The following is a 23920-nucleotide window of genomic DNA, read 5'->3' as shown; positions in this document are numbered from 1 at the left end:
ACAAAAGAAACATAGTAACAGACGACAGTGCAGTTGAAACTGTAAACTAACCTTCAAGTATCAAATTACACCAACTGAGGTCATTACTGTAACAATAACTTACGACACATTAGACTTTCAATAAATAAAATAAACAGCACGTTTGACATCAATACATACATAAGATACATAACATCGTACAAAAGGGTGTGTAACAGTTTTGCTTTTATTCTAAATAGAAATAATAAATAGAAAAATAAATAAATATTAAATAAATAGAAAAATAAAATTCCAGATAAAGTCATAGAGAAATAAACTAGAGTTCAGTAGTCCTTTCTTTCAGAATTACAGTGGGGTTGATTTCGCTGCCGCTTGAGTGAGACGTGCTGGAGTTGATGACCACCGAGCCTGTCTCTTCTACATCAGGCACGTGGAAGGACGCCACAGGACAGGGGCCCTGCACGTTGTTGCAGACGAGCCGCTGCAGAGACGCCGTGTTGATGATGTCGAAGCCCACCTGGCCTCCGAAAGTGCTGGGCTTCCAGTATTCAGGGGAGCAGATGGCGTTTCCCATCAACCCCTTGAGGGAGAAGGGGGCGCCCATTTCCACCATGGTCTCCCCGAAGATGGCGTTCTCCCGGGGCTTCTCCACCAGCAGACCCGGGTAGAGCTCCACGGCATCGACATGTCCGTACATCTCCTCCAAAATAGCAGCCATTTCTTTTTCTCCTAAATCAACAGAAAAGAATGTGAGCTGAATGTCGTAAAAAAATATACTCTTACACTATAATCTTTCTTTTTTTTTCATTTTCTCGATCTCTGTTTCCAAATGTGTATTAATACTATAAGTGACATAGCGTGTTTGTCTTTGAAAGCAGGAGACCTCTGTCGCATGTTTATGCCTTGCTCGGTGTGTTGACAACCTGCTTACTTTATCTAAGATGGAGGACCCATCTGTTGTCTTAATGTCGCTGAGCTTCTATCTGTTGCAATGTGCCTGCCTTTAATAAGGTGCACTAACACTTTGTAGCAATTATCAAGTCTTATCTGTACTTGAACTCACCGGTCATGTCCTCAAAGGAGCTGTAGGGCTTCATGTTGAACCTCTTCCTGTAGGCGTTCAGCGACTGGTAGCGCATTTGCCTGCTGTTTTCAATGGACTTGATGGACACGTACAGAATTGGTCCTGGGACATTTCGGCCACCGGCAACCTAAAAACCAAAAGTCATCTTCATGAATATCCAGTTTTGTACATTTATTTGGATCATTCTAACATAGATTTCTGCTCATCCTTACCCGTCCGGCGATCTGCTTGGAAAACGAGTCCACCAAGTTGCTGATGCCGTGTTCGGTCACCACGGACGTGTTGAAGACAAACTCCTTGTAGCTGTATTCGCGCTCCTCGATGTGGAAGGAGTCGGGCATCAGCGGGTGCCAGTGGTACAGGGTGCTGAACTCGGACGAGATGCGGTTCTGATACTGGAATTTCTGGTTGAAAAGGAGCTCCGGGTCGAACTTGAGCTTGAAGTTATAGCCGCTCAGATGCTGCACGTAGTCTTCGATGACGATTTTGATAGTTTCTCCTGCAGAAAGAATACAAAAGGGTAAATTGTTAATATGCAGGCACCGTTTTTGTACAAGACGCTACTGCCTACAATAAGTCCAATGTAAGAAATATAGCTGAATTATACATAAAGATAAAATAGCATCACAGGAGGTGCTAAAGACCTCTTAACAAACTGACAACATCTCAGTTCAGACGTATCTAAAAAAAAACATGGTGAGAACAAGACATTTTGGCGGAGTGCAGAATCTTTTTGACCACTTCCTCTGCTAAAACATTTTCACATCATTGTGCCGTAACGCTTCCCATTTCAACGACCTACCAATCAGAATGAGCCTCGCGGTCTGGAAGAGCCTCTCGTCGTCCCAGTACGGGTGCACCTCCTTGAGAACGTCGCACACTCGGTTATGCTCCCGCAACCAGATGGTGGCGTACATCATGAGCCCAGGGACCAGGCCGAAAGCCTCGTGTCCCACGGCAAAACGCTGCGATTCCGAGACATGGGGAGGGTAGTGCATCTCCACTCCCACATCTTTGACCGTGGGGGGATACATTTCCCCATTCAGCATCTAAGGGAGGTAGATAAGAAAGATTTGTAAGAAGCATGTAGCAAAAGATTAACATGTATTGGTTAAGGGAGACTTTTCGGAGGCGTACCTGGTGTTTGAGTTTGCCATCTTTGAAAAGTCTCAGCTTGTGTTGCCTGTCCAGGGAAACTCCATAAATGTGGCTAAGGTCCACCTGCAAACCAAAAGTACTGTTACTATGATGTTTTGTTTGATTTATCTGTAAAGGAACATGTTATGCAATACATTTAAGGTCTAAAGAACTCTTAAACCTACCCCATGGCCTGGAGCGGCAGTGAAGGCTGGGCCCCTCTTCATATCGGATTTGAAGAATTGGTGAGTGAAATGCTGCGCGAAGAAGGCAAACATGAGGCTGGTGCCCTGGGGGTCAGGGATGAAGCGTCTCCGGGCCAGAAGCTTCTCAGCCAACACCTTAGGATCGGGCAGCTCCTTCTTACCTGTGGATGGAATAATAATCATGATCAGCCACAATACAGAAGGCGTTATTTCATTTTGATGTGGTCACGTGTACTGAAAGGCTTTGAACATCTATTTACTAAACACTTCACACACTACTTAATGTAAACAAAAAGCAGTTTTCTAATTCTGTTTTGGAGGCAGAACCACATTGTTCATCCTAATCTGGCCAGACAGATAATTATGGGTTGAGCACTTCCTGTGACGTTATGCCACACTTTCGAGACGCTCTTCGTTAAGATATGAAGAATCTGAGAGAACAGGTTTTCAAAGCAGAAACGTAAGACAGGCGCTGCACTCACCTAGGACACCCATGGGTGTTGGGCAATCCTCCGGCACGGGGGGGAGTGTCCGGGTGAAGTAGGACAAGTTGGAGTAGGCTTCCCAGTTCTTGTAGCTGTACACCGAATTGTAGGTTGGGGGGCTGGCGATCATGTGGGATCGAGCTGGAGAAATCAAGTACAACGGGTTCATACACTTGTTTCTTTTTTTTCTTTTTTATGAATAAAGCTTGGCTAGATCTTAGAGGACTCACATGTGAGGACGTATCTCATGATGGCGTCCCGTAGAAACGATATGCCATTCACGATGTTCCAGAATCCTTTGAAATGCGTGAGGATATAGTGGACCGTGTTGGGCGACGGTTTGAGGGTGAGTTTGAGCGAGGTCAGAAACTCCGCTGTTGGATGGAAAAAAGGCAGAGGAGTTTTAACAAAATTGTTAATTCATTCTACTATGACTGCCGGCCAAATGCTTACGTGTTGTGCAGTTTTCTCCGTAGTAGCCGGTCCGTGTGCAGTCACATTCATAGTTGTCTGGTCCTAGGTCCATGCAGAAGCCTCGGTTCTGGCATGGCTGTGAGCAACACGGATTACCTGGAGATAAAAAGAGATGTTCAGCATCACTTGCCATTCATGTAAATCAGTGAATGAAAATGAAGAAATGTCCTTTATAAGCACAAGCTCTAAAATGTAGGCTTCTGAAAGTTTGTCTTATTATGCAAAGTTAAAGTATCTCCAGAATGGTCAGTGTATCAAACAATTCCCCATTTCTATGCATAAAGCACACGGAGTAAAGTTGCACATGTATATGAAAGGTTTGAAAAACACTGGCAGTTTCACTCTATGATGCGCAAAATGACAAAAAAGTGGTGATTCTTACCCCCTTCGCAGACCAGAAAGCCCAGTGCTAAAAGCAGAGCCGCCGCTGTGAGTCTGTACATGCTCCAAATACTTTCTCTTGTGATTCTTTTTCTCTCTCTCTCGTTTCCTCCTCTCCTCTCTGCGCTGGGATCGCTCTACGCAGTGTGTGCCCGACCTGTGCGCGCCACTACCTTTATCCAGGGCGCATATGACGTCACATGACCCCCCCCTCTCGCTCTGGATGCTGCGCTTCCCCCTCCCCCCCCCCCCTCACTCACTCATTCATTCTACAAACACACACACACCAGGAATGTTTTATGTTTCACAATGATCCTACTTCCGCTTCAGGTTCTGTTGGCCTAGAACTGATCCCGACACGAAGAACGTACCAGTAACACTGTAGCACTGTCATATTATTATTATTAGGTCATGCCTGTACTATGACTGAGCGCTGATGGGTTTGATACGACTATGCGGATTCATTGCGTCAAAGACAAATATGCGAAATAAATCTGTCAATTTTCACGAGTATAGATGGACTGACATAAATGATTGTATATGAAATTAATTTATTTGGACTTGAAAAATGAACTGTCTTCATAAGGAGACACACAACACGCACTTTCCTCCGTATTCAAGCCACACTTTGCTCCCTTCTGTCTATGTTCCATTAATGTTTGCGTTTAAAGATTTGACCAAGTTATAATTAGCAAAACTAGAACTATTATTTTAAAGCTTTTCCGGTTGTGTCGCTGTGTATATTGCATCGGCAGCTTTGGCGCCCTCTGGCGGACGCAGTTGGAAGTGCAGCTCAGTGGGATCAGCAGGAGGATGGCAGCCGCAGCCGCAGCCAGCTGGAGGAGGAAACGCGCCGTCTGACTTGTCCGCGAACTTTTTCCTGAGTCGCTGTTTTACACCACTGCACGATTTAACTCAGATTTGAGATCTTTTCCACGGTGAAGTGAACTTTTTTTTCTTTCGTTTTTTGTTTGTTGAACTTTTTTGGTGCGCATATTCCGATCCCCGGCTGCGTGACTCCTCCTTTTCAGCGCCGCTGGCTGGTGGTGCGATGATCGCGGACAGCATGACACCTTTTCTCCGGATTAGCGACTGTACAGCGCTGCCATGCAAAGGTAAGTTTCTTCACTTTGCTCGTTTTTGGCGTTCAGGTAAATCTGAACATAAAGAAGCACCGGCCAGAGAGGCGAAGGAAACCTAGCCTCGCTGCAACGGGAGTGTCACAAGTCTCTCAAACTACTTGTTTTACGGAACTAATACAACGAGGAACATAAAAAAAAACCCGGCTAACCCATGAATGTAGCCTTATGAGTAAAGTGCGGGCTTTTTAATTCATTTTGACAGACTTTACTAATCTTGAGTTAACTCCAATCTGCTGATAAATGATTAAATGCCAACGTATGATTCAAACTAATATGCATATTTTACAAAACAACAAACAAGCTATTTCTCTGCTTCCAATAATAATAATAATAATAATAATAATAATAATAATAATAATAATAATAATAATAATAATAATAATAATAATAATAATAATAATAATAATAATACAAACTTGAAACTCTGTCTCACCTCTCGGATGTGACCTTATATTCCGAGTCTTAGGAGCAACAAGAATCAGGCAAAACCTGTTTATACTGTCCTCTTCAATAGCTTTTATTTGGTCCCTGGCATCAAGTAAAACGATACCCTCTGATTGTATGTACTTAGGCAATAATTTCAGATAAAATGAGGACTAAATGACAACGTAAATTTTCATTCATGAAAGTCATTAATGTCCACATCCCAACACCAGGAAGAGCTGCATTGAATTGCTCCCAAAGCTGTCATTCCTGCAGCTGTTTTGCATCAGTCTGTTGTCTTTCACATTTTTTTTAATGCGCATTTAAAAATGCGCCTATTCAGCACAGAGAGTGGATTTATTTGGCTCGGTCTGGACTATTCACAGTCTGCCTCCTTCATCATCTTTTCTGTCCAGAACAGGGACAGGGGGAGCTGGCACCTCCAAAAGTTGGCCCGTTGATGCACAGTACGTGACTGGACGCGTGCAGGCTGTGGATACGTGCTCTCTGTCCTCTCATTTAGAATACGCTTTGCTGGGCATCTGAGAAAGGGCTTGATGACCTTGATCTGCTTCATATCACCCACACACGCACTCACATCCCACTCATGCCAAATCTCTAACAAACCGGGCCACAGTTGTATTGATAATTACCCTGTTGTAAAAAGAGATATCCAAAAAGTGTGAATGTGTTCAGTATAAAAGAAACATAATGCACGGCAGCGGTCAAAAGTAACTCAGTCTAAAGTACAGCTAAAGTTTGAGATACTTTTACTAAAGTTTATCATAAATGCTTTTTTACTACAATAAAAATGATGCACATTTTATGCCTTTTAACAGTTTTCAAATATGTGCCAAATACTTTTTTGGGCACAATTTATTTGTACACGACCATGTACAATTTAGTGCAGTGAAATCTGCTTTGTGAGTCTGTAATAACTTGTGCCAATGTAGTACATCAACAATAGCATGATGTTTATCAGTACTTAGTAGGTACATAATGTATTAAGACCCTTAGGGCCTAAGGTTAGGGTTAGAGTTAAGGGTTTTATGTCTTATTACATTACGTACCTTCAAACTACAGATACATATATAGATACATGTTACTACACATTGTTACAGCACATTCATTGCTCTAAATGTTGTAGGTACAATGTATCAGGGGTAATGTAAAATAAAGTGTTACACATTTGACTGGATACTTTTACTGAAGTACAATTTTCAGCTGATACTTCTTCTTCTACTCGAGTAATTTTTTTGCTCCCATTTCTGAACCGTTTGAGTACTTCTGCCAAAACAGAAAACCATTGTGTGTAATGTTGATTAAGAAGGTGCACAGCAATGAGTGGGATCCTTATGCTTCGTCATAGTACACCACACGCTACATGGATGCTCTAAAAATAAAGTACAAAGTAATAATAAGTGTCTTTCCAAAACCATGACAAAGGAAAGGATTAACCACATGTGCACTTTTATTGTCTGAAGAAGGGCTACTTGCCCAAAACGTCACGCAGGCTGTGGTGAGCTAATAAAAAAGCTGCTAAGCATTCAGTTGTGCTGATTTTCTGTTATTCTTACAGACTTTATGAAGGCTCAGCCATATCCATTGATATGGATTTGTAGATGTATGGAGTCTGGATGGATCTCTCATTGTTTTCTCTTTTTTCATATAGGGTTCTAAAAATACTCTTAACCTTAGTAAAAAGCAGAAGTTTGTGTGTAAAACTTGATATGATGGTCAGTCAGCACAGCAGGACCTCTCCTTTTATTGTTTGGTTTAGAGCACAGAAGAGCTTCAGGGTGAAGTGCCACCCAAGTGCTGCTCTTACAGGCAGTGTGTGGTCTCAGCATTTATCATATGTGACCTCAGAATGCTAAATACCTGCCTGTACCTGGCTCAGTTGAGGAAATGGTGGGCAGGTTTAGCAGAAAAATGACAAAAATGTGAAATAAGTTTGCCACATGGTCCACCAGAATCCTGCAGAACATAGAGCATCATTTGTACTTAATAATTAGAATCCCTTGCGGTAGTTATCCTTACAGGGAAACACACTGAACATACTCTTCTGACCTCTTATATATTCTGCCTGCCAGACTGTTGAACTATTGGCTAAGCCGTGGCTTTATCATGGTTTTTGTGGCCTCTCACTTCCCCTTGGTTGTGCCAGGAAAGAAAAGGTTTTTACTGATATCTCTAAAGCAACATCACATTCAGCGCTTTGTATTAACACGCCTGCTTGTTGTGGCTGTGGCACCTCTGTTACAACAAGATCATACTTATAATGTTAGCCACATATTTTCAACTCATATTTTATCATTAATGTGACAGTAATCTTGAAATGTGTGTTGCATGTATAGAAATAGCTTATTATGTCAGTTGTAAAGATAAGAAACCCACAAATATTTGATAAAGTAGTAGTTATAGTCTTAAATGGATCATTTAGGCAGCCATCTTTCAGCGTTTTAACCCAAACAATGCTTTTCATCTTGCAGACTGTAAATGCTACTCTTCTTGACTGACAAGTTCCCCCTAAAGCACCTATAGAGAAGAACAGCCTGCTCAAAATGGCCTCGAGTATTATTGTAAGTATCACTCAGACACTGTATCTGCCTTAAATCTTCTTATAAATGTGTCCTTTTTCACCATGTTGGAGACACTTGTAGTATTTGGAGCCAGTATGCAAAAGAGGCAACCAGAAACTATTTTGTTGTTTGCATACCTAAAGCAGAGAAATCCTTTTTTTAAAGATTTGTGATCGTGGACAAACCTTTTACATGAAACATATAGAATACATAATAGTGTCTGCAGAAACAAAGAGAGGCTTGTTTGAATTACTGTCTCATATTTCTCTGCAAATGTAACCAGGATTGTTTTAACAGACTTTGGCAGGCAGCGCACACGTTTTATAGAGAACATATGAACATGTGACATGTTTAAACCTGCCTAAAGCACAGATGTGTTCCTTATCAGCAGATTTCCTGTGATATATAACATACTAGTGAGGCCAAAACCAAGGTGTGTTTCTCTGCAGGTGGAACAACAGTTTTCTCACAAGTTCAGAGTGACCGTAGTCGGAGCAGAGAATGTGACCAAAGGAGCGCTGGGGGACTTGTGTGAGTATGGACGTAGGCTATGTATTTTATAAGAATTTATCAAGCCTTGTCAAGTGCCAAGAATGTGCTCGCCTTGAGGCCTCACCTACGTCAGTGCCACGTGTCAAATTACATTTAAAATCATCTTTTAGAATTCACAGGTAGAACATATTTATATATAGTATAATAACAAGATGCCTGGTGGATCATGAGATAATGCTACTGTATGGAAAGTCACTGGACAATCACAGCACAAATAAATAATACATGTATTTGTTACGGCTACTGTAAACCAGTTTGGGGCTATACCATACAGTATTTCTTTTCTCATGGTGATATTTATTTTACTCCATTGCAGTATGTTGCATCCAAATTCTTGACAGCATCATATGGACTATGTAAAGCTAGAATTTGGTCTTGAACTATTTCAGAAGAAAGCACATCTATCTATATAACCTTATTGCTTCAAGTCCATTGAACGACATCATGCTTTCCCCCAGTGGACACCCCAGACCCTTATGTGGAGCTGTTTATCCCCACTGCCCCCGAGAGCCGAAGGAAGACCAAACACATAGACAATGACATCAACCCCAAATGGAACGAGACTTTCCAGTTCATCCTCGACCCCAATCAGCCAAACGTCCTGGAGGTATGGCCCTGCTGTTCATTCTAGCCTCTTTTCTTAGTTAGCTTCGACTTCTATCATGTCAAAACTACTGCTCATACTTGCAGATCACCTTAATGGATGCCAACTACGTGATGGACGAGACTCTTGGAACGGCGTCCTTTGAGATAGGCAGTCTGAAGATGGGCGAAACAAAGATAGAGAGCCTCCTCATTGGCAAAGTAAGGCATAAACGCAGTACAAATGCAATATACTGAAAGTGTTTTTTTAAGGAAGTCCAAATGTTGAAATGGAGTCAGGAACCATTCATTGACTACTTGTTAAAGGTGTTTATTTAGGTTTACGCATTTCCCCATATTTTACAGTCTGAAAAGGTGTTCACTGGGGCAACATCAGTGCGACATGGCTAAAGTTGATTTTGCATAATTAAGGACTTTGAGGTATTGTGTATCTCAGCGCCACGGTCACGATTCAAACTTCTCTTTTGCCTTTGTTTTGACAGGCAACCAAAGTCAACTTGGAAATGTCTTTGGAGCTCTGGTAACCAAGTTCTCATTTTATTTCACATTTGCTTAATTCGCTTCCACATAAACTCAACTCCGTCACCAAGTTCACAAGAATTTATGTTGGGTAGAGTGAGGAGCTAAACTTGGTTAAACTTAGTGTGATGACGCGTATAGTAATGTAAACTAATATGAGCCAAACGTTTTATGTTGTGCGACCGCTTAAGGTTTAACGAGGACATTTGAAATACTGGTCATTCTTAAGGGATTTGTTATGGTTGGAAAGAAGAGTGGTTACTGTAGCAGAAAGGTCATGCCTGCTAACCGCCCCGACATCGTATCTCTCCTCCGATACAGAGATGTAAGCACTGGCAGACTCTCCTCTTACAGATATAAAGATTGACCCATTATTGTTTGATTTGCAGCACCAACCAGGACCTACGCTTCAACTTGGCCTTGTGCGACAAGGAGAAGGCGTTCAGACACACCAGGAGGGAGAGGGTCATGCTGGGCATCAAGAAGCTGCTGGACATGGAGAAGCCGCGCTACCTGCCCAGCTCCCCAGAAGAGGTGACCAGTTTACTGTAATAGGAGATTTATTGTGTTAGAAACTTCAGTCCTATTGATTCAAAAGCACTTTACGTTTTTTCCACAATAAAACAAGTCGACACGTCATGTGAGTAACACATAGTTTTTGTGTAAACATGACATACGGGTCCATCAGCTGCCGGACCCTATATAATCCTTTTGTCTATTCTTGGAGATGAAAATATAAACATCTCATCCATAAGACTTCAGAGCTTGGGATTGTGTTGTCAAAACAGCTATAGTTTTCTTTACTTTTGAATGTATTTTATCCAATTTTGTTTTGTTTAAATCAACCCAAATCCCATTTCAATTTGAATTTCTGCAATTGTAGATGAGAGTTTGAATGTCTCCAACACAAAAACCGAGCCCAGATTTATAATTTTTGGCAACCTTAAAGTGATAGTCTGTAAGTTTGAGGAGTGAGGAGAGATAAGAGTGAAATTTTAAAGTAAACTATCAAATTCTTTAACCATGTTTACAAAATGAGAGCACCAGGGTTACCAGATTCTTAAAACCATTTTGTCGTAGAAAGCTTCCAAAAGGATCATATTTCAGCACAAACTATCGTACACTATGAATATGCCAATAGCGCTGTAGCACCTGCGCAATCTATGGCTCATATCAATGAAATTACGACGTCGCGAGAGGTGAGACGGCAGGAGAATATGAGATAGAGGAAATGTAAAACTGATCCAGCGACAGTCTCTCCTTCTCACAGGAGCAGATATTGCGCCTACGTGAATACGGAGGCTAAGTCTGACTCCAGATCAGAGCGAAAGCAAAGCTGAGAGGGGACTGTGAATTTACCCAGACTTTATCTGGCGCTCTGAAATTACCCAGCATTTCAGGCTTTTTAAAATTATTTATCGTACGTCATACAGGGGTCAAAATGATTGTACAAATACAATAGTTATCGTACATCTGGCAACACTGGAAGGAACAGAAAAGAAAAAGGTCAAGCTCCTCCCCCTCCCTCCTGATTGGACCTGGCTGGCTGGTTCACAGAAAAGCTTGTCTCATTGGTCAACGTCGGAGGATACTAAACTCTAAAACTTATTGCTGAGATCTGGGAAGGAGGGACTATCGCTATTATCGCTTACTTTACATCAAAATGCAAGCCCAGGTGGTCGATTTTGCACATTTTATAAAATAAATAAAACATCACTTTAATGAGCATGAAACAAGTCAATAATTGAGAATCACCCTTTGTCACGTGACCCACTACTTTGAAAATGTTTGGCTTAAATACCTAAAAAGAACTTGGGTATCATGCGATAGGTATTGACTGGCCAAGGTTTTCTTCTATTTCTATTAAAATGAATCAAACAGTTTTTTGCCTTTCAATAAAACGATCATTTGTACCTACTCTAGCTTGAGCCCACAGCTGCCCTGAGAACCATGACCCTGTGCAAGTTTCATTTTCACACTGTGGTTTTGGCGGCCCGCCCTTGAGTACGGCTGTAATCTCCCACCCAGGCCTACGCTTGTCTTCCCCAAGTGCCAAGAGCTTCGGCTGATGAGATATCCAGCTACCGCCCTCCGCATATCTCAAGCTACTGGGCACCACTTGATGAATGAAAGTGCAAAAAGTAAAAAAAAAAAAAAAAAGAGAAAACTACAAGGAGGAAGTTCTATTGCAATGAGCATTACAAAATCCGTGTAAATACCGAAGCCTGGATTATTTTGTGAAAAGAAATTATGCAACCGATGCCATCCCAATTTGTAGGGGGAAGTTACTCAAGCAGCAAGAATGCCTGAATAAAAGTGAACCCAATGTCTCATCCTTTGTAATGTGTAATTATGTGCTTAAGCAGGTCATCTATCTTTTAAGTGGAATTTGTGGGTGTGAATTCCAGGTGCCGGTAATAGCCATAGCTGGGTCTGGAGGCGGTTTCCGCGCCATGGTGGGGTTCTCGGGTGTCATGAAGGCCCTGTTTGAGTCTGGGGTCCTGGACTGTGCCACGTATGTCGCTGGACTCTCAGGGTCCACATGGTTAGTATTGAACTGCGGTTCTGTCATTTTTTATAACATTTATAACATTTCACTTGCTGCTGCCCTGCCCTGGTGAGTCCCTCGATTTCCACTAGTACAAAGATGTCATCAGTGAATAGCATTTTTACCGAGTGACTTCTTGTGGTTGATACTGCTCTGCCCCATTGATCACACTGATAGGTATTTAATCGTTCTTTCCCTTTCATTAAAGCGCTTTCGCATTGTCTTTGTGCATACCTGCAGGTACATGTCCACTCTCTACTCACACCCGGACTTTCCAAATAAGGGCCCGAAGGAAATCAACTCAGAGCTGATGAATAGAGTTAGCGGTAATCCGCTGAGGCTGCTGCTGCCCCAACACATCACCAACTACATCCAGGCTCTGTGGGCCAAAAAGGCCACGGGACAGCCTGTGACCTTCACCGATGTGTTTGGGATGCTCATAGGAGAGACGCTCATACCTGCGGTAAGACTTGCGGAGGGTCGGTGTCAGGTCACTTTCAGGGACCGTGCTGGCTGCTGCAGAATACAAAAGTAAAAATGATTGCTAATCGTTCACACTCCCGTTGCTTCACATCCCCATGACTAGAGAATGGACATCAAGCTGAGTGAAATTCAGGACAAAGTTGACCAGGCCCAGAGCCCTCTCCCTCTCTTTACATGTCTGCACGTCAAGCCAGATGTGTCCGAGCTCATGTTTGCAGGTAAACACATTTTCACTGTTCTTGAAAATCACTTGCATACTTCTTTCATCGTCAAAGCGTTTTGATCTGATTAACAGGTAAAAACTCTCTGGCTCTCGATATATGTTCATGAGAGGCTTGTGTTATGTCTTCCTTCACAGCATTGATAATACAAAACGCACTTTTCACACTAACCACTCTGATTTTGCATTTTGTCCCTTGCAAATCTATTTTCATAATATAGAAAGTAGCAGAAGTGCTGGACAACATGCAAACTAACATGGCAGTTCAAACCTGTACTACAGCGTAGACCAAGATTTTCCACCTGCAAGAATGCCTCCTTTAAGCTCTGAAACGTCAGTCTTCCTACACTTCAAGTTTTTTTTAGCTCAAGCTTCTTAGAAGTCAGTATTGGCTTACATGTTGAAGTATTTCTATTGTTTGTGCACTTTACACATGGAAACTTGCTCTGGGCTGCTAGTTTTTTTTTCACAGTCGAAGCTGATTTCAGTATAAAAAACAATGTCTTGGTAAATGATTTTGTCAGTTCTGAAATGTTGTGCTAAGCGTCCGTAATAAATACATGTTTGATCTGTTGCAGACTGGGTGGAATTCAGCCCATATGAGATCGGGATGGCCAAGTACGGCACCTTCATGACCCCCGACCTGTTTGGGAGCAAGTTCTTCATGGGAACTGTCGTGAAGAAATACGAAGAGAACCCTCTGCACTTTCTGATGGGTGAGTCTGTTTTCACGCACAACAGTTGCGCCGCATTGTCAGACTGTGCGCCTCCGTGTAAGTGTGAATGACTGTGTGTTGTGATCGCGACAGGGGTGTGGGGCAGTGCCTTCTCCATCCTGTTCAACCGCGTGCTGGGGGTGAAGGACACCGTAGGAGGCTGCACCATGGAGGAAGAGCTCGGTAAGTTATCACAGGATCAACTCATTCATTGGGATATCGCTGTAGAAGTGAACCTTGAGTTGTTAGCCTGGGTCATTCTCATTGCATTCATTTAAAACAGTATTAAGTAACTTGTTTACCTTATTAAATCATCTCTGTTGTCCTTCTGGCCAGAAAACCACATTGCAACTTCGCTACCAATGGGTCGGAGGCCCCAATACACACTAATAGAATCATGAAGAAGAAGCTAACATGCTAACGGGTAAAGCTAACTGCGGGCTAGCGCCACTTAAACAGTATTTGCAGCCAAGTTTGAGTGAAAAAAATGATCTCCATTGTGTCATTGGATGTACAAAATCCCTCTCTCCCTTTTTAGTATTTACTCTCACGGACAATTAATGAGTAAAAAAAAAACGCAACATGCTACGACACCTGCAGTGGCGCTTATGGCCTCTAGGGGCATGAGTTACTTAGTACTTCTTTAAGCTGTACAGTATCCTAAAAAGCTAATGTAGCCTACAGTTTCGGTTCCGCTTTTGACTTATGTCACAAGTATGGTAAAGAACCCTGAAGAATCTTTTCTTCTTCTCGATTCAAGTCAAGATGCCTAAAAAGCCCATCAACACAAATATAGTCACCAAGGTTTTCCCAGTGTTTGCTACAGTCTTCGTAATCCAATAAGACACATGATAAACACCAACATTATCCGATTGCACCTTGTATTGAGAGGAATGCCGGCGTAACCACAACAAAAGCACCTAATATCATGTGGCCAATGTGGTTAAATCTAGAACGATCGAACCATTTTCCCTCAAAGCTCTGCGCAAATATTTGTTTGGTTGCTATGTGTAACCTTAGATTTTCTTCACTGAGAAAAGCCCTTTTGCTCCGCCCTTTGCACACAACAGATATTCCCTCATTGTTGTATTCTTTGTATGATAGTCTTTGTCACTTGTATTTATGGGTTAAAAATAGCCCGGCTAAACTTAACCCATCAGTTTTACCGCAGCACAGTGAGTGAAAGACGATCCATCTCGCATCGGATGTTTGTACTGGTTAAGTGCATTTTTTTTTGCTGTTGACCTTTCTCCATTCACACAATCTGAAATGGTTACAAAGGTGTGAAGAATGTGGACTCCTTACGTAAGCATGCAGCGTACTTTGTGTTTCTGCATTTTTTTTTTAGCGCGGATAAGAAACTGGAAAAAAAAAAGTCAAGTCGTCCATTTTAAAAACTAAATTCACGTTCTCTGTTTGAGTGATAACCAGATAGATGTGCCTGCTTTGTGTAGTGAAAAGTGAAATTGTGGCATGTTTTACAGAGCAGATCAAACCACGGCACATCGTGGGGGAGGACAGCCTCGACAATGACGACGAGCCACGGAAAGGTGAGTTCAAGTGTGTGATTCAGTATACGTACGTTTGAGCAACTTGACAGCGCTAATATGTGGTTTGTCAGGTTGAAACATAATGATCTCATAGGCACACAATAATAGTTTCCACTACTTTGATGCAATCAGACTTAAACATTGCATTCGATACTTTTGCCAGATACAGCGGTCAAATGTACCCATCCCTTTATTTTCCCTTTAATCATTCCATCATTTACACTTTTATAACGGTTTTATGCTAAACACAAGGTCCATCAGTGTGGTTCAAATGCCGCCATTTGAACCAAACCTAGGTCTTTATCATATTTAGTTTTTTAATGATCAGTCATCCAGGCGCTTAATTCAATCTTCTAACATTAAAACAAGTCAAATGAACTTTGAGGTCCATTATGGAACTTTTTATGCAGACCTCTCACACAGCCAAGGGGTCACTAAAAGATCAAATATGTACTGATAACACTGAAAGGTCCATAATGCACCTTTAAAGGGATATTTCAGGAATTTTGAGGGGCCTCATTTCCTAGTTAGAGTGTTGAGAGTTGATTTCTGGGGATATATATTTTTTTAATTCATGCAGTCCTAATCGTTGAAGAGTTAAGAGGTGCTAGCAAAAATCCTGAAATATCTTTTCCCTCAAGCTTTCTCATGGCCACCAGATATAGATGTGGATTGGACATAGATATATGGGGGTGTGGCGGTCACCAAAACTCCTAGATTGGGAGAGAAACGTCGGCTTCTTGTTTTAATGTATGGTTCTTTATTTTTCGTCTATTTTTTGTGTGCCTGCTTTTCTTTGATCCTGTTCTTACTGTACTATAGTAGGGTCTGAGAACCAGGAGGCAGAGGAGGAGTACTCCCGCACAGCTCAGGCCAGTTGGGTTCAGCGAATGTTCACATCCCTGTTTAGTGACTCTGCTCTGTTCAACACGCGAGAGGGCCGGGCGGGAAAGGTACTACTTACTCACTTGCTATAAAATCATAAAACGCAAATGCCAAGTTTATGACTGCTCACACAGTTGACTGATATTTTCTCCTATCCAGGTGCATAATTTCATGCTGGGGTTAAACCTGAGCACCAGCATTCTCTTTTCTTCGCAATACTCATGCGAGGCTCCCACGCCAGATGAGGAAGTGGACGCCGTTACAGGTGAACAACAGCGCAACAATGACAGCTCCTAGTGATGGAAAGTGTTCAGTCAATACAATGCTGTTTTATAATGCCTGCCTACGTTTTTGAGAAGCGTACATTGCGAGTCAGTGCATGGAAACAATGCAAATTGCTATTGTGACATAAAATGCCAACTGAAATATTTTTTGTTGTGAATCATTTGCCTGATTCATACCCTGTTCTCTGTACATGACGGCATCTCCAGACCCAGATGAGTTCGACCGCATCTACGAGCCTCTGGATGTGAAGAGCAAGAAGATCCATGTGGTGGACAGTGGTCTGACCTATAACCTGCCGTACCCGCTCATCCTGAGGCCACAGCGGGGCGTGAACCTCATCATCTCCTTTGACTTCTCTGCACGACCCAGCGACTCCAGCCCACCCTTTAAAGTAATAGTTTAACACTATTGTCTATCACTGTGTGCCCTACTCGGTGCATGAATAATAGTCTTCCAGTTAACCGTGGCTCACCTGCAGCAGATTAGAGACATGCTCAAACACATGCTGTTTTGATATGCATTACCAATTTATGAAACACTTTCTAGTTAATTGTTGATTAGATGTAACTTCTCCATTCTTCTGACTTGTCAGGGCAAAGTTTGTTTGCATATTTGCAAACGATGCTGCATAACTGCTGTCACATCTATGACCAACTCACAGTAAAATACATTTATGATTTAGCAAGTTTTAAACACACAAAATACTTTGATTAACTCTTTCATAAAATAAATCAATGAGTAAAAATAATAATACTTCCTGCACACTGCCAACCTTGCAAAAATAGTTTATTAGGATTTGGTCAACGTTTAGGTCCTGAGACCTTCATCAGGCCATTTGCCTGTATTAGTATTATTTTGTTTACTCATGTTCACTGGGATTTACCCTCATCTCCTACGCACCTGCCTCTGGTAATTGATGTGCGAAGTTTCTCTTATAAAATAAATCAATAAAACATAATAAAAGTATAAACTACACTGTATAATGGCCAAGCCATTCAAAACCATTAAAGAAATATAAAGTCCATGAAATCTTTGTTAAACAAAATGACCATTGTCTTTGCATGTAATTGGGATGGTGTTTATTTTATATACCATGCTATTTTTGTCCTGTAGGGTAACATCACACACAATAATATAATAATAGAGTGACATCCAAACTGTTGAGAGTTCCATAGACAAACACTGTAAAAAACAGATAGAAGACCAAAAACGCCCAATGAGAATAATATATGTCACTATTTCTCCAGACAAAATTAAAACATTTGTATGCCTGCAATAATGTATGTCTGAAATTAATTACTAAAGAAAATCCAGAGTAATATTTCTGTGGGATTAGATGTTCAGAAAGAGCCTTGTAGTTGTAGTTCTATAGCTGGTTAAAATGAGCAAAATTCCATTATAGTGAATCGGGCTAAAGTTCCATTGGACCCAGATGCTGTAAAGAAAGTTCTATCAAGTAGGATGCAGTTTATGAATCACATCAACACAAAATGCCAAACTGAACCAAATTAATTCTTTCCACATTGTGTATTGGTCTATTTTCCAGGAGCTACTGCTAGCTGAAAAGTGGGCTCGCATGAACAAGCTCCCCTTTCCTAAGATTGACCCCAAAGTGTTCGACCGGGAGGGACTTAAAGAATGCTACGTCTTCAAACCGCGCAAAGGAGAGAAGAACTGCCCCACTGTCATCCACTTTGTCCTGGTCAACATCAACTTCAGGAAGTTCAAGGCGCCTGGTGGGTGTGCTCATGTGTCCTATGCATCAGAGGAACTATAGGCGTTATGGGGTGGGATGGAGCGGGATGGAGCGGGATGGAGCGGGAAGCGTTGTTTTCAAAGCCTTAAACTGAACTGATCCTTGATTCACAATTCCAAGTCCTCTGGTCTGAACCTCAAGTCCAGTCACAAGGCTACGTTTACATGCCAATAATCATTTGTTTCTGGAGTTGAAGTGGCACGTAAACAGCATAATCTGATATTTATTATCTGATGTAGATTTCCGATCTTTCACACTTATACTGGTGCTAACCAGGAAAATACAGCAAACAGGAAGAGTAACAAAGATAAATATTGAATAAAAAGAGTTAAAAAGCACTTTAATAAAAGCACACAGACACAACGAAATAAATAAAAAACACCTTTTAGTTACAAAACCTGGACTGTATCCTCTGGGCTACGTAGCTCAAGAGGCTAAAGCTGCATAGAGCACATTGACACCAAGTCACATATGGAGGAGCGATCATTTTCAGTCATATCCACATGGTGCTGCGGGTGGACATGATCAAAGGGCTGCAACTTCTTAAAATTTGTAAGCAACTTTCCTCAAAAGAAGTCATGATTAATCATAAGACAACATTGCCATGAATGAGGAGCTTTGCTACTAATTCCTAATTCCTCTTTACCGGCATGGCGCAGTGACGCACTACTTCCTGGAAATTGCATTGGCCATATTGGGGTTTTGAGTTTCTAAACGGTGGGCCCCTCGGATATGTGACCCCTATATAACACGCCTGAGCTGTTCTGTGGCTGGCAGAAATGAGCTATAGCATACCTCCGAGGTTAGCAGCGTTTTATGGAGCTGAATTATGGCCCCTTTAGGAGAGTCTAGGCCAGCTGGGACAGTGTTGATGTTGTAGGGGAGTGGGCTGCGTAAACAGACCATGCATCACTGGTCAGAACTGAGAATCTCTGCGTCTTTTCAGCTATACATTGACCAGGTCATCCCCAAGCGCACATGCGGCGTTACATAAGCAAGCTGCGCCGGAATAGGGCCAAGTATGGAGTTCCTGTTTGTAATTGGAGGCCGGCATTTTTCCACATGGATGACTTTTCCACTTTCTTTGTATAATGACCTAGTTTGATCAAATGTTTGTGGGCTAAAACGGTCACGGGACTCAGCTTAACTTGTGCAGTGTGAATTTATACGTTTATGCTAGCAGACAAACGAGAGAAAATGGTCCACACTCAGGAACAGATTTTTATAATATGGTAAGGAAAAGAAGCGGCATGTGTCAGTCTACCCCAGGCCAGCTGTGGCTCCACCAATGAATAATTGTCCCTTGTGAAGTCATTTTTGTGACCATGCCTGTGATCATTTAGGTGTTCCCCGAGAGACAGAGCAGGAGAAGGAAGCGGCTGATTTCGACATCTTCGACGACCCCGAGACGCCTTACTCCACTTTTAACTTCCAGTACACCAACAAGGCCTACACCCAGCTGCACGACCTCATGGAGTTCAACACGCTCAACAACCTGGAGGTAACCAGTCGACAGTAACCAGCGCTGCCCATGTGTTATCAGTAAGCTATGCTGAGGAGGGCGATTGTGCAACAGTAGAAACTTTTTTTTTAATTCATGTTGGCTGGCCAGTGCAGGTCTGGTGAGGTGAAGGTGTGTCTGGTTGTGCCTGGTTGTGTGTGAACGGTCAATCTGACTTTCTGAGTCACTTGAGCTTCCTGAGTTAGGTGATGCAGAGTGTGTCATCTGGAATGAACTCATCACATTCAGAACTTCTTTGTTGAGTAATAATAAATGATCCAATTAGTAATAAACAGTCCGGGTATTTTGTGGAATATACATGATAATATTAGAATGTAGGAAAGCATCAAATATGGCTGCCGTGAACTTTGTAGCTCTACACATTCTTTCCTAACACAACCTAAACCAAAAACGCAAGATTACTTGAGAGTGTGCCAAGGTTCACCTTTAGTTAGCGCAGAAAGGGTAAAATATTATAATGATGTCATTGCAATATTCAAAAAAGTTATCAAATATCTCTATTTTCTTCTCCTATCGTGCAGCTCTACAGCGCAGTAATAGCATAACAAAATGGCACAGTACCTACAAGTGTATTAATGTGGTAATGATGGTAATTACATGGAAACAGGACACACACTCCTAATTTATTTTACAGTGAAATGACTGATCGTTCTCATGGTTATAATTTGGAAACAGGGCAGTCCCAATGCTATTTCCACCATCATGCTGTCACTGTGCTGTAAAGTGAAGGGCAACTCATAACACGCACATCTAATCGCCAACACACGTGGATATTTGTTCCTACTCTGGTCCTTACTTTGTGTTTTCTTTGCTCACACTACCCGACCATGCCTTGATGCATTACTTTTGGTTTCAGGTGATCAAAGAGGCCATCAAAGACTGCATTGTGGCCCGGAAAGAGGGAGCCTCGTGTGGCTCTCTCCCGTTCTGTCTCAGTCCCATCCCCAAAAAGAAGTTCGTCAAACAGGCCTCACAGAACAAGCCGTGGAATCACTTTGGAAACAAGTAGTTGGACGTTTGGCTTTGGGGAACTGGACTTAGTGCTGCTTTTTGCAATAAGACTCGACTTTCTATTGAACTGAGAAACTTTATCTGCGCGCGGCTGTATTTGTACAAACGTGACAAAAAGCTTGACTTGATAGACACGTTTCTGACTGGAGATTAACGGAACCACTGTGAGCTGGATTTTTGGCATTAACATCAGCAGATACGGGGGGGGGGGGTTAGGTTTATACATCTTTAAGGTGACATATCATGCTAAATCACCTTTTTCATTAATTTAACCATGTTATAATGTTGTTTCATTGTCAAAAACATACCTTGAGTAGCATTTGCTTCATTCACACAGTTTTGACTAATCCTGTTCACTTTGGTAGTTTCTTCGTCTCCTGCTGAAGCACTCCGATCTGTATTTCCAAGATAATATTCCAAGATAAAACAAAACTGTCCTCCACTTTTTTAAAGCCCATAGCCCATGACCGGATCCGTTCTGAGCAGTTCTGTGCTTGAAGTGTGTTCTTCACTGTGCAACGGATTTGCAAGCATGCCGTTAGCTGAAAACAAAAGCTTGTATTATCTGTTCTGTCATGTTTCCCACGGCACAGGACACAATTCAAAAATCCTAACCAGCCCCATATCTCACTTCTTAGAGTCTTTACATAGACATTATTTAAAATTTCTACATGTAAAATATCAAGTTATGCATGATATGTCCACTTTGAGTTCACCGTTTTACATTGGATATATTTTTACATAACTTTATATCAAATAAACTGTATTATGTTGTTATATGTTGATGATGTTTTTTGATTTTTCATGCATGGAATTAGCTTGATAGGGTCTTCTTGACTCATCTTTTAGATTATTTACCGTTATCATTTGTCTGACCAGGTCTACAGTGTCTCAAGGTGCTTTGATTTGGTGGAACAGGGACCTTATTCTGAAATACTATGTACATTTATTCTGTTCAAATGATCAGTGATGATCATGTGAGTACGAGTCTGCCAGGGGACATCGTGAGACAATTAATTATAATAAAGCGCAATAAAACGCAATAACTATTGCGAAATAACACAATAATTCGCAATAATTATTACATTTTATCGCAATACTATAGTATTATTTTGCAATACTATAGTATTATTTTGCAATGCTATTGTGTTATTTTGCAATGCTATTGTGTTATTTTGCAATACTATTTCTTTATTTCACAATAATTGTTGTGTTTTGTTGTTTTTTTCCACGAAACTATTTTTTATTGCAAAGCATTGCGAAATAACGCAATCATTAATTTTCTCGTGATGTCCCCTTGCACTATTTGAGTCTGTGCAATTTTATTATTACTATTTTGTTATTCAGAAAAAATGGTCAGTTTATTCTTCACTCGCGTTCATCTGTTTTTATGACTCCATGGCACATAACGTTCCCTGTAACAAGCGGCTGCCCATTAAAAAAAACAACCTGTTTTTTCCTCTTCCGATTGACTGGTCCAAACATGAAATCCACTTCAAACAACACGGAAAGGGAGTCACGAAGTGATTAGCTGTGAGCTCCTACACACGCCAAGTGCATCCCCTGTGGATATTTCAAACATCCCAGCCATGTTTACCCACCTACAGCAGAGGTGTGGCCCTCCCTCATTAAAGCCACCATTTTGGAAAACAACAGCGGTTGTCATGGAGACGGACTCTCTCCACATCTGCATGAGGACATAGGCTGGTTCTTGAAGGTGTTACTTCAGGCTGTAATGTGGACCCTTGTGTTGTTTGCTCTTCAAAGCCACAGTAATTGTACTCAGTGGTTAAGGGCAGTTAAGGCATTAGACATGAGCCTTCATTAAAGCTTTTATGGAAAAGCCAATCACACGCCTGCCTGTTTTCAAAGAAGCTGTACTTGGGATTGTATCATCAGAATTGCTGGGCATTCGGGTATTAATGGCAAGTTCCATAATAATAAACCAATGGAATTGCTGCTCACAACGAACAGTGTGGCAGATTTTAGCCATAATGTTAAATTTATCATATTTGATGGATAGAATTTTATCGCAGGGTTAAAAAACATCAGGCCTGTGGGCCAGATCCGGCCCAGCATAGCTCCTCTGGCCCTCAAAGGGTTTTAGGAATAGGATTGATCAAAACATAGATCTAACACCTACTAGATTAAATAGTCAATTACCATGAAAAAATTATGAGGAAGACCACAAGACCACCCAGTTTGGTCCGGGTCAGGAATAATATTACAATTTGTACAAAGCATTGTTCTTGAATATTATGGGTATAACTGTTTATAAAGGGTTTAACAAATGTGTATGCGACATATTGTTGTCAAAATGAATATATGAACAAATGAATGAATGGACTTTCTGACTATATCAAATTCACTTTAGGTTGGGTTAGAATCATAAATGAACTTCCAAACCCATTGGGCATTGTGTAGATTCAAGTTCAAAGCCAAAGTACATAAACCTATAGTTTTCTAAAGCTAAAATAATGGTGCGATTGGACCACAAGGTTTGCAGCACAGCATCATTGTAAAGCTCAAAGCCTGTACATTTCAGTAGCCACTTACACTTTGATGCGAGCAGTCTCTCCCTCAGTGGTTATAGACTGTACATACAGACTGTGGTAGTTTGCGTTTGTAGGTGGAATTTCTCACTCTCCACCTCCACCTGCAGCTGCCTCCTCCACATCGGAATCTGACAGAGCCCCTCCAGCGCCGCACCACTCGCTCACGCCACTCTCAGTGGAAATGTACTGGAGCCAACTCCAGCTCATGGCAAAGGTCCTTCCAAGCAAGACAGCGGAGCAAGAGCGTCAGGAGGTCACAGGGAGACATCAGGACCTCATTCCTCAAATATGTCATTTATGATGTGTCAATTTGTTCCTGACGCAATGCCTGATCTGTACAATGACAATCTGTTTTGTCAAAGAGAGTTTTCCCTTTATGTGTTAAACCTACAAACATTAAAAATGAAAATCTATACATTTCTCTCTCTCTTATTCTGCACAGACCTCCAGATACGTGCCTGCAATGGGATGAAACAGATCAAATCTTCCGCACACTCAGTAGATGAACCTCAAATATGCAAACCTTTTCTGCTCCAGGATACAAGTTTCTAAAAGTGTCCCAGGAGGAGACGCAGTCACTCACTCACCGCCCACGCACCGTCCCGCCTGACTGACTGAGACCTGCTCCAACCCAGCCATGTATTACATTCCCCAATCAGATCAGTGAGCAGCAGGAAGAGCCGCAGCACCACATCGGTAAGTGTGCATTTAGGGGATACTTAATGGAGATGTCAGGTCTTCTCTCTGGCACGGAGGCACCTGGCACAGCACCCCTATATTGCAATATTTGTCTATAATGTGGTGTAAAGCCTGTCAAACTTG

General features: G+C 41.7%; 2 protein-coding genes across 2 annotated transcripts; one reads left to right on the top strand and one right to left on the bottom strand.

Annotated features, from left to right (window-relative positions):
- Positions 1–203: 203 nt before the first annotated feature.
- Positions 204–3879, bottom strand: LOC306977120 (prostaglandin G/H synthase 2-like). The gene is made up of 10 exons (XM_079575295.1): positions 3748–3879; positions 3345–3461; positions 3122–3265; positions 2889–3032; positions 2386–2567; positions 2201–2284; positions 1866–2112; positions 1276–1562; positions 1043–1190; positions 204–708 (listed from the first exon to the last, which is right to left on the bottom strand). The coding sequence occupies exons 1-10, from the start codon at positions 3806–3808 to the stop codon at positions 296–298; spliced, it is 1827 nt and encodes a 608-aa protein (XP_079431421.1). The 5' UTR covers positions 3809–3879; the 3' UTR covers positions 204–295.
- An 851-nt stretch (positions 3880–4730) lies between these two features.
- On the top strand, positions 4731–21074 carry LOC306977086 (cytosolic phospholipase A2-like). The gene is made up of 19 exons (XM_079575257.1): positions 4731–4861; positions 7804–7893; positions 8343–8424; positions 8904–9052; positions 9136–9249; positions 9531–9568; positions 9957–10101; positions 11976–12112; positions 12356–12578; positions 12702–12816; positions 13397–13534; positions 13628–13717; positions 15019–15084; positions 15907–16037; positions 16129–16234; positions 16461–16645; positions 17801–17990; positions 19354–19511; positions 20389–21074. The coding sequence occupies exons 2-19, from the start codon at positions 7876–7878 to the stop codon at positions 20539–20541; spliced, it is 2238 nt and encodes a 745-aa protein (XP_079431383.1). The 5' UTR covers positions 4731–4861; positions 7804–7875; the 3' UTR covers positions 20542–21074.
- The last annotated feature ends 2846 nt before the right edge of the window (positions 21075–23920 follow it).

The sequence above is a fragment of the Gobius niger genome (genome assembly GCF_951799975.1).
Source record: "Gobius niger genome assembly, chromosome: 17".
NCBI classification, from domain to species: Eukaryota; Metazoa; Chordata; class Actinopteri; order Gobiiformes; family Gobiidae; genus Gobius; species Gobius niger.
This window is presented reverse-complemented; position numbering and strand designations above follow the sequence as displayed.

What these genes read in the sequence shown, in the direction of transcription:
- LOC306977120 (XM_079575295.1), bottom strand. Translation starts at nt 3,808, where the DNA reads ATGTACAGACTCACAGCGGCGGCTCTGCTTTTAGCACTGGGCTTTCTG. An exon ending in CTTTCTGGTCTGCGAAGGGG is followed by an intron (nt 3,462 to 3,747) that starts GTAAGAATCACC and finishes TTTTATCTCCAG; the next exon opens with GTAATCCGTGTTGCTCACAG. An exon ending in CTGCCGCTCCAGGCCATGGG is followed by an intron (nt 2,285 to 2,385) that starts GTAGGTTTAAGA and finishes TTTGGTTTGCAG; the next exon opens with GTGGACCTTAGCCACATTTA.
- LOC306977086 (XM_079575257.1), top strand. An exon ending in GGACTCTCAGGGTCCACATG is followed by an intron (nt 12,113 to 12,355) that starts GTTAGTATTGAA and finishes GCATACCTGCAG; the next exon opens with GTACATGTCCACTCTCTACT. An exon ending in CAGGAAGTTCAAGGCGCCTG is followed by an intron (nt 17,991 to 19,353) that starts GTGGGTGTGCTC and finishes GTGATCATTTAG; the next exon opens with GTGTTCCCCGAGAGACAGAG.